At 40.3% G+C, this 10,466-nt stretch overlaps 1 protein-coding gene across 1 annotated transcript in view; it reads right to left on the bottom strand.

The window, feature by feature from the left end:
* Positions 1-8,432: 8,432 nt before the first annotated feature.
* The window catches only part of LOC145416803 (pyridoxal phosphate homeostasis protein), a 57,036-nt gene continuing 55,002 nt past the window's right edge, over positions 8,433-10,466 (bottom strand). Inside the window, exon 7 of the mRNA XM_080285728.1 lies at positions 8,433-10,446. Within this exon, the coding sequence (XP_080141854.1) occupies positions 10,378-10,446 (69 nt within the window). The 3' untranslated portion in view covers positions 8,433-10,377. The remainder of the gene's footprint in view (positions 10,447-10,466) is intronic.

Raw genomic sequence — 10,466 nt, 5'->3', positions numbered from 1 at the left:
AATAGACAAAATCCACTCAACTACCGACCAGTATCACTGACCAGTATTGTAAGCAAGGTATTTGAAAAGCTTTTAAGAAAAGCTTGGGTAAACCATCTAGAAGAACACAGTATGATAACAGAAAGACAGTTTGGTTTCAGAAAAGGAAAATCATGTGTTACTAATCTGCTGAGCTACTATGACAGAGTAACAAACACAATACAGGAAAGGGAAGGATGGGTGGACAGTATCTATTTAGATTTCAAGAAAGCTTTTGACACAGTACCACACCAAAGACTTTTATGGAAACTGTACCATCAAGGAGGAATTCGAGGCAAACTGTTTTGTTGGATGCAAGACTTTCTCATAAAAAGAGAAATGAGAACAGTACTAAGAGAAAACTACTCATCATGGAAAGAAGTGACTAGTGGAGTACCACAGGGTTCAGTGCTGGCACCAATTATGTTTTTAGTGTATATAAATGATATAAACAGTAACAATGGAAATGAGAGCTATCTGAATATGTTTGCAGATGATGCAAAAATACAAAGGAGAATTACTAACACAGACTCTTATAAAGAGCTACAAGAAGAATTAAATAAACTTCATGAATGGAGTAGTACATGGCAAATGGAATTCAATGTGGACAAGTGTCATGTAATCAAGTTTGGTAAAAGTGGAAAAAGACCTGATTGGGATTATAAGTTAGGAAATAAAACCCTATACACATCAGAAAGAGAGAAAGACCTAGGTGTGATTGTCAATAACAGATTATCTCCGGCTGACCACATCAGCGAGAAGGTACGGAACATGTACACTATCTATCTATCTATCTATTGCCAGACGCCTCAATCCCGTTTGGGGTGGCCACAAACAAATCGCCTCCAAGTCGCCCTGTCCCCCGCCATTTCACTCCCCTGCTCCCAGCTCACACACCCTTCTCTCATATACCTCTCCACCCCACCCCTCCATCTCATCCTCGGCCTCCCCCTCCCTCTTACCCCTCCACCTCACTCACATACACTCTCTTCGTCAGTCTTTCACCCTCCATCCTCTCCACATGGCCAAACCACCTCAGTGTGTTCCTCACAACGCTTCCTATCACATCCACATCAACACCACAACGCTCCTTTATATCCTCATTCGTCAGCCTGTCTCTCCATGTGACTCCACAGGCTCCTCTTAAATAACTCATTTCCACTGCTCTCACTCTTGACTTGTGTCCTTCCAACAACGTCCAAGCTTCACATCTGTACGTTAGAGTTGGTATCACAATACTGTCATGTAGTAACTTTTTCACTTCCATGCTCACTTCCCTGTTTCTTATCACTGCTTTCAAGGAACCAGCAACCCCTGGGGGTAGGGGGGGTTTTCAAGAATACTCCCCCAGTATCCCTGCTTGTCGTAAAAGGCGACTAAAAGGGTTGGCGGAGGGTTAGTGCCCCTCCCCGGAAAACAACCAACTAAAAAAACAAACAACATGTACACACTGCTTGCAAATATGAGAATAGCATTCACATACATAAATGAAGACATGCTAAGAAGGATAATAACATCATTCATCAGACCAACCCTGGAATATGCATCAGTAGTCTGGAGTCCTCATCTCAAAAAGCACATAGACAAGATTGAAAAAGTTCAAAGGGCCGCTACAAGATGGATACCAAGCTTAAGGGACCTAAGATACGAAGAAAGACTAAACTGAATCTACCATCACTACAGGAGCGAAGGAAAAGAGGTGACATGATAATGCTATATAAGTGCATATCAGGGAAGGAGAAAATAGACATAAATGATTACTTAACATATGGAGAAGCATCAGCAAGAGGACACTGCAAAAAACTGCATAAGAAGAGAGGTGATAAAGACGTAAGGAAATTCAGTTTCCCAAACAGAGCAATTGATCAATGGAATGCACTACCGAATGAAATAGTGTGTGCCAAAACAATTCACAAATTTAAGGATATGTACGATAAATATGGTTTAAGACACGGGACAGTACGAGCTTGACTCATTCCTGTAAAGATACAATTAGGTAAGAACAATTAGGTAAGAACATATATATATATATATATATATGGTATACCATATAGAAAGTCCTTTTTGTTGCCTTCATATTCTGCTTGTCCTCAAAAGCTTACAGAAAAATGACCTACAAAAGTTACACTGCTACTTAAAGGGCTGATTTACCTCAGTTTACAATATCAGTTGCTTGGATATACGGTACTTGGAATATTTGGAAAAACATTAATAATGAGGATTTACTGTTTTGCACATCATAATGAAGCATTATACTTCATTTATAAAAATACAGTACTGTACTGTATATCCTAGATGCTATACTGGTTTGTACAATATAACAGAGTACAATGCCTGTAACAGGCTACATTGTTATATATTAAACAATCCATTAACCACTTCAGTCTGACAGCATGCCTTCTGCTGTATTCTTGCCATCTCCAAGTGGTTTTATTTAGCCAGTGAGAGACTTTCTGAACTAGAAGGGTTAGATATAGCCCTTGAAATAGAGGGGTTAGATATAGCCTCAATCAACTCCATCCGTAACCTAAGTTGGATAAATACCATCTGCTGGTAGCAACAGTGAAATGCATAATACATTATCAGACTGAAGGGGTTACTACAGAGGGCTGTGATGTACAGTAATGGACTAACAACCACTGTCAGAATCAGCGAAGCTGAGAGAGGCCTTAATTCTGCACTGCCATTATCTGTCCAATTTACAACCGGATGTCCTAATCCCATATGGATGGCTGTTTGTCTTGAGTTATTTGTTTTACAGGAGGGGAACTAACCCTCTGCCAACCCACTTTTTGACACACAAAGGAACACATGGGTTGGCTATATGGTTATCACCCAGCATTACTGTAAATGGTTTCCTGGCTTATAGGAAACCATTTGGCTTATCACTCAGTGTAAGGCCACCTGAAAAGGGGAAAAAAAAAAGAGAGTAATAAAAGTGACAGGAAAGATGGGAGAAATAGGAAGTGAAGAGGGCAGACACAGAAAAAGAATGATAAAGGTGAAGGAAGAAGTGGGCAGCATTACATTGAGTGTGGATGATGGACTTCCATCATCATCGTTATAGCTTATTCATTTGGGCTGGTAATGTCTCCCATTTATTGCAGGAGATGGTTGTCCTGTACCTGCATATACTGATCAGCATTCAGTATCATGTTTTTAGAAAGGAAGCACAGGCATCCCTGCCCACTTTCCCACTAATACAACCCACACTGTCACTGTGTTTGACTAACACTGCGAGGCCTCCTTATCCGACTAATATGAGGTACTCTCATCAGACAACATTGCTGTCCTCCAATCTTCTGAGGTCAAAGCTTTGTATTTCTTGCAAAGTCAAGACATTTCTGGCACATTTATTTGGTCAGAAGTGGTTTCTTGGCTAGAAAGCATGATGGCTGGATCAGGCCTTGCTGCTGCCAGTGTTGGATGGTGCTGATAGACACACACTGTAGGATCTTGGGACAATTAACCTTGAGATGTGCAGCCATAATATCAGGAGTTTTAAGCACCTCCTGTAGAAGACTGTCTGTAGCCTTAGTTGTCTTGTGTTGTCATTCTGGATAAGGTTTTCTTGACAGAGCATTTGGTGGGAGGCCAAGGGTACTATACTCACTGATCATTGCAACAATCTGGTTCATTGTGCTGTTTCTTTGGTAGGGATGTTCTCCTGCTTCCTGGCAAGAATACAAGCCTTTTCCTCATAGTTAGGTCAGTAGCACCTATATTTAATCACTTCAGTGCACACAATAACATCAAGTACGGAAGGAAGCAATATCCAAGGATTCTGGCTAAGAATGAAATCTGCAGTACTATCCAAGGTACCTCAGCTAGTGGGTGACTGAGTTAGGTTGAAATGCAGCGTTCACTTGAAGCAAGACTAGAGGGAAGCCAGATGTCACTAGAGAGAAATTAAGCCGATAGCATGGCGTGCATTGGAACTGGAACAGGCCGCTCCTGGCCACTGTATTTTGAGGCAGAATGGCAAGTGTCTTGTGTGAAGTCTGAGTCCATAAATTCTGGGATCTCTCTCAGCTTGGCTTAAACCATACACTTTAACTGAATATAATTTGTATTCTTGACTGCATGTTTTAGTGTACATATTAGCCTATACATAACTTAGAGACCTCATTAGAGCAAAAAAATTATAAGATGGTATTATATTCTTCAGAATGTAATTAATTTGATATAAAATACATTTATAATGTATGCAAAGAGACAGAGTGCCAAGAAAAGTCTTTGACCAATATTCTCACTGGTTAACCCGCCGCATGCCAGTGCCGTTTTAAACCGGTTTAAAATGAAAATATTCACTGTGACCACATTTTTCAAGATTCGCGGGTAAAAATTGGCAGGCATGTATGTTAACTGTTCCTCTATCATGCCCCAGATGGTCAAGGCCAAACACCCACTCACTTCCCCCCTCACACTCACTCTGCCTGTGAGTCTCACCCAGTGCTGTACATAGTGAAGGCATGTTGTACATATTTTCACGTAAGTGAAGGGACTATACACCGTGAAATCAAGTTGTAAATATTTTCTTATAAGTGTAAGAACTATACATCAGTCAGGCTGTAAATACCTTCTTGTAAGTGCCAGGACTGTTCATAGTGAAGTCAGGTTGTACAGTCAACAAGAGTTCCACCTGGACCACCTTGTTGCGGGATATGGCTAACGTGGCAACAGCGCGTGTGTGTGAGTTCGTGTGTCCATGTCTGAGAATTTATTGAATTATCAAGCTTCATCCTCTTCTCCGTATTATTATATGGTCATTGTATTATGCTGTGATATTGGCTAATAATTACTGTGTGATTGGGATACTGAGCTGTGCACTATGCTATTTATAAAGTCTGATTTATCTAAAATAATTCTTTTATCTTGTAGCGTGAACCACGATACAGGTTGAGTTGTGGTTCAGAAACAGTGAGCAAGTTCACCCATAAATGGCGCGCTGTTTCTGAACCACAACTCAACCTGTATCGTGGTTCACGCTACAAGATAAGAGAAGAATTATTTTATATAAATCAGACTTTAAAAATAACATAGTGCACAGCTCATTAACCCACTCACACAGTGTTTATCAGCCAATATCACAGCATAATACAATGACCATATAATAATATAATATGGCAAAGAGGATGAAGCTGATGATTCAAAAAATTCTCAGGCATGTACACAAGAACACACACATGCGCTGTTGCCACATTAGCCATATCCCACGACTAGGTGGTCCAGGTGGAACTCTTGTTGACTGTACCTATCTTCAGATAAGTGTAAGACAATGCATTCACAGTGAGAGAGACACGCAAATTGTGGTAGATGCTGAAGTAATAAGTAATCAGAAAAGTGTGCTGAACATTGCTATACCTTCCCAACTTAAATACCTGAGTCTACCTTACACAGAAAACGGCTTTCTCTCACCTACAGTACGTGGCGAGTGTGAGAGAACAGGAATACCTGCATACAAGTATGCAGGACTCAGTAAAACCCATTTCTGAGCTTTGGTGAGTATTTTGATGGTGAAATTCGTTGTTTTCACATCAAAATCTATCATTATAGCCAATTAAAAAAAAAAAAGGTAAAAAAATGGCCAGTATAGGAGTGACCAATAGGGCTAAAAATAGCTGGCACGCGGCGGGTTAAGAAAGCTCATTATCACCTTTTCCTAAGTAATTTATTTTGCTTATTTCACCCTTCTGTCCATCTCAGTGTCACATAAATCATTCTAATACACTAAGCACAGATAACATACAAAAGAATATTAATCATCCATATCCAGAAGTAAATTGCTAAGGAAGAGGTGCTACGGAACATCCATAACAAGTAAGAATATGGGCCTTTGGGAGTGAGACTGAGGGAACTGTTGGAAGAGGCAGACCAGATGTGGTACGGAAGAAGAAAGTGGAACTGTTCACTGGTGAAAGAAGAGAATGAGGAGTATTTGAGAAAGTGAGAGAGGTATGTGAGGATAGAGTAGCCTCGAAGTGGTTCTCTAATGGCCATCCTTTGTTGTGGGGTTCCTGGGAGGTAGCAAGACATCAAAGATTACAATGACAATGATAACACTGAATTGCTGAATCTATCTATAGCCACATGCCTTAATCCTGCAAGGAGTGGTCACAAACATATTATCTCCATGTCACCTTGTCATTTGCCACTGCTGCCCTCTCTCCAACTCACATCCCTCTCTCTCATTCTTCCATCTCATCCTCAGTTGCCCCATCCCCCTCCTCACCACCTCACTCACATCACTCTTCTAGCCAGTCTCTCATTCTCCACTTGATACAAGATACTAACATGTAGAGAACTGAGGTTAATACAAAGCACTGAATAAAACTTAAGATTAAATATGAAATAAACAATTAGTGTACTGTATTTACACATCTTCAATACAGTCATACTGCAAACAAACTTAGTCATTATCATCATCATCTTGACCTTGTTTTTCCAGCTAATAATGCCTGGAGTAGCTATAATTACAACTCTACCAAAAAGTATAAAATATGCAGTATCATCTTTGGTTAAGACAAAGAGGATTTGAAGGCATGTTAGCGGTGAAGTCTATTTCAGAAAATGCTAAAATTTATTACAGTACAGTATTAAACAATGATGATGATGATACAATGGTAATCTACCTCTCTTGAGCCAGACACCTTAACCCCATAAGAAGTGGCCACAAACAGGTAGGGGAGGCAGTAGCTGAATCAGTAGAGAGTAAGCCCGCAGTCCTCATGGACCCAGGTTCAAATCCCTGCTGGGGCAGGGAGCAGTTTAAGGATTTATATATCATTAAAGCAGACAATACTGATCTCCCAGATGACCCACCAACGTGACAAAAATACCCCCGCTAATACCAGTACACCAGTCCTGCATGAGACAGCCTTAGCATGTATTCAATATGGACGGTGGGTGTTAGTGCCGAAGTGGTGACATGTGGAGGTGTGTGGACATAGGAGAACTACTGAGCTATGGTTGTGGGCTATGAAGCCAATGCCCAGAGTCGCCTCCATGTCACCCTGTCCCCTGCCATTTCACTGCCCTACCCCCAACTTATAAACCCCTCCCTCCATATACAGTACATCTCCACTCCATCCCTTCACCTTCTTCATTGGCCTCCCCCTCCCTTTGCCTCACTTCCACCTCACTCACATACACCCTGCTCATTAGTCTCTCACTCTCCATATAGCCAAACCACTTCATTGTGCATCATCATCATGATCCGAGCCTCCCTTCTCACCCTAGGGCAGGGTAAGGAGTAGCAACATCCAGATAGCCAAAGTTTGCCAAATTCAATGGGCCACGCTTCCATTCACTCATCATTCAAGCCCTCGAAATCCTGGCTCCATAATAATATAATAATGTCTGGTCTTTTCTTTCTCAAAAGAGCCATTCTTCCAAAGTAATTTACTAATTCTCAAAATACGTTTACATGTTTTGTTTACACCTTTAAAATGACAAGAACTGTAGCATTATTCATATAAAATACAAACTTCATTTGCATGAATGGCAGCATCTAACCCTGTACTCACCCAATAAAACATCTTACCCAAGACTGTAGCATCCTGAGAGGAGAAAGACTCCTTAAAACATTCAACAGAAATTACAGAATATTATTTAATATTAAATAATGGATTAATACAGGTGAACACATGTTTGATGACATTAAATTTATCCCATACTTGAAGTGTTTTGTCAGATATGCAACATATAATAAAACAATGTTATTTTCTGGTGAGGATTACTTTTTGTATGTGTATAACTAAATCTCTAGTTAATCTCAATACAATGACAATAGAGAAAAAGGATTCTATATATAGAACAATCCCAGATACCCATTATCCAGATAACCAGGATTATCAGACAACCAAGAAGATTCATGGACTGGCAAATACGAGTTTATAAATAAAAATATAAGTGTGCACCACTCTGAATGCCCACCCCTGCACAAGATAGTCATGTGTCACGTGAATCTGAATTAAGTTGGGCGATTTGAAGTGAAGACATTTCTGGTCAAGGTCATTTCCTAGTTACTCCTCTTCCAAACCCTCCTCCCCCCTCTTTCCTACCCTCTAATGCAGTCACTCTCTATACCTCCACAAATCACCAGTCAGCTTACTGCCGCCAGTCAGTAAAAAGGAACTCTTGCTGTCGTACTGTTGTACTCTGGTAGTGATTTGTACACTCCATGATTCCTCAAGTGCAAACTAAACTTAAGCAAACTGTGTTCACCTTGAAACAGAAGCTGGACATATGATGTGAACATTATAAGACACTTATAACAGAATTTAACACAGAAAATTCAAGACTTTTGATATCAAGTCCCAGGGTCCTAGGCTCATGGAATTTTTCATGAAAAGCAAGACAAATAAATCCATTAAAAAAAAAAAAAAAAAAAAAAAAAAAAAAAAAGAGCATACTTTTCATCAGCCAAAAATGTGTGGTACCAGTATGGTTTTTTACCTAATGAACTGACTCTAACTAGCCACGTGCATGCAGTATCTTACAATACTGGGGTAAGTCCACTTTGTTAAATATTATTATTTTATTGACAAAAACATGGAAAAACAAAGTAAAGAAATAAATCGAGCCTTTTTTGGTGAACTGATGACTTGGAAAGAAGTGGTGTAAGTGAAATTATCATGACTCCCTTGTTCACTGTTGCATATACAACCATGACCCACCTACTTCTTCCTCACCTGACTGCTGTCGCTCTGCCCTTTACTCATCATTCAGCTGTTTTGCAGATAATAAAACAGATATGTAGGAACTGCAAGCACAGTAATTTTATCCAACAACACAAACCTTTATTTCTGTCAGCTAGACTTTATCTTCTCTACCAGTGAAAATGCATTCTAAGATGAGGTTTCTGCACCTCAGAAAATGGACTTGCACTAATGCAAGACTCTCCAATCACGTGTATTACGTCTACGGGGTGTGTTGAACAAGGTTATGTTTCAAATGGTATCTGTTAGTTAGGGCCTGGATACAAATGGTATTGTATATACTGTAATGATATAGCCAATGTACAGATAAGAGAATACAGTATATCAGATATCCAGGAAAAATTGGTAACCAGGAAGGTACTGTATATTCCCCAAGCTTTTTTTTTTTCTTTTTTTTTTTTCTTTTTTTTTTATGTGTCCGACTCTGGGCAAAGGCTGTAGGGCCTATCCCAAGGCCAAGTAGGCCTCCTACACACCTCCACATGTCACCACTTCAGCACTAACAACCACCGTCCATACTGAATACATGCTAGGGCTGTCTCATACAGAACTGGTGTACTGTACTGCTATTAGCGGGGATGATTTTTTTACGACATGTCAGCGGGTCTTCTGGCAGATTAGTAAAGTCTGCTTTTATGAAATTTAAATCCTTATACTGCTCCCTGCCCCAGCCTGGAGTCAATCCTGGGTCCATTAGGACTGCAGGCTGCCTCTCTACTAATTTGGCCACTGCCTCCCCCAAATTGTACTGTAATATGTTGTTGTTGCCTAACCCCAGTCTGTCATGCCAAGAAGAGCAGTCAACAACAGGGATGCAACTGATGCTGTGAGGCTGTTCTGCAAGTACAGTACAGTACATAAGTTGTGCAGGGAACCAGTGCCCCTTTTTGACAGACTGCGTCTCACTAGGGTTGGCCCAAGGTTCTTTCCATGGCAGTGTGCAAGGAAATATGAAAATGTTTAGCTCTGGGTAAGATGCTGCAGCTGCTCCATCCAGGGTGCACAGCACCAATATGTGTACACTCCTCATCAGCACCACTCCATATACCTTAACTAAAAGCCTCTTGCTGTGACTACATTCAGTGACAAAATCTACTTAATCTCAACAGTAATGGGAAAACATACACTGAGAATGCAGTGACTGTGCTGGACTCTGCCTCACCTGGTCTGATGGATCCTATAGCATCCATACTTCTCTCTCTCTCTCTTGGAGGCATGTACACAAGCATGCACTTATACACACACAACAGTTTCTGACTTCTCATGAGTACTGTACAATATGAACCCTTGTTACCCTCTACTGATGATCTGGCACATTAATTTCATAATACAGAATCTATCTATCTATCTATCTCCAGACATCTTGATCCCGTAAGGGGTGACCACAAACAAATTGCCTCCATGTCGCACTGTTCCCTGCTATTTGCTGCCCTCCCTCCAGCTCACACCCCCTCTTTTATATACATGTTCACTCCACCTCTCCACATAAATTAATACAATGTACATCATACTAAGTGACACACTATATAAATTATCCAAAGCTGATATGTAATGCTGGACTATATTTACACTTAAAATTCCATTAAAATATTCAGTACTGTATATGAAGTTAAATCTTGCTTAGAACACACAAACATGATTATTTCTTGACTGCCCGAGCACCAAATATTGTGCTTCCAACTCTCACATTGGTGCTGCCAACATGAATCTGAAAAAAAGAAAATCACC

Source organism: Coenobita brevimanus, chromosome 107 (assembly GCF_032717465.1).
Source record: "Coenobita brevimanus isolate Jiangsu-jjx chromosome 107, ASM3271746v2, whole genome shotgun sequence".
Classification (NCBI taxonomy): Eukaryota; Metazoa; Arthropoda; class Malacostraca; order Decapoda; family Coenobitidae; genus Coenobita; species Coenobita brevimanus.
This window is presented reverse-complemented; position numbering and strand designations above follow the sequence as displayed.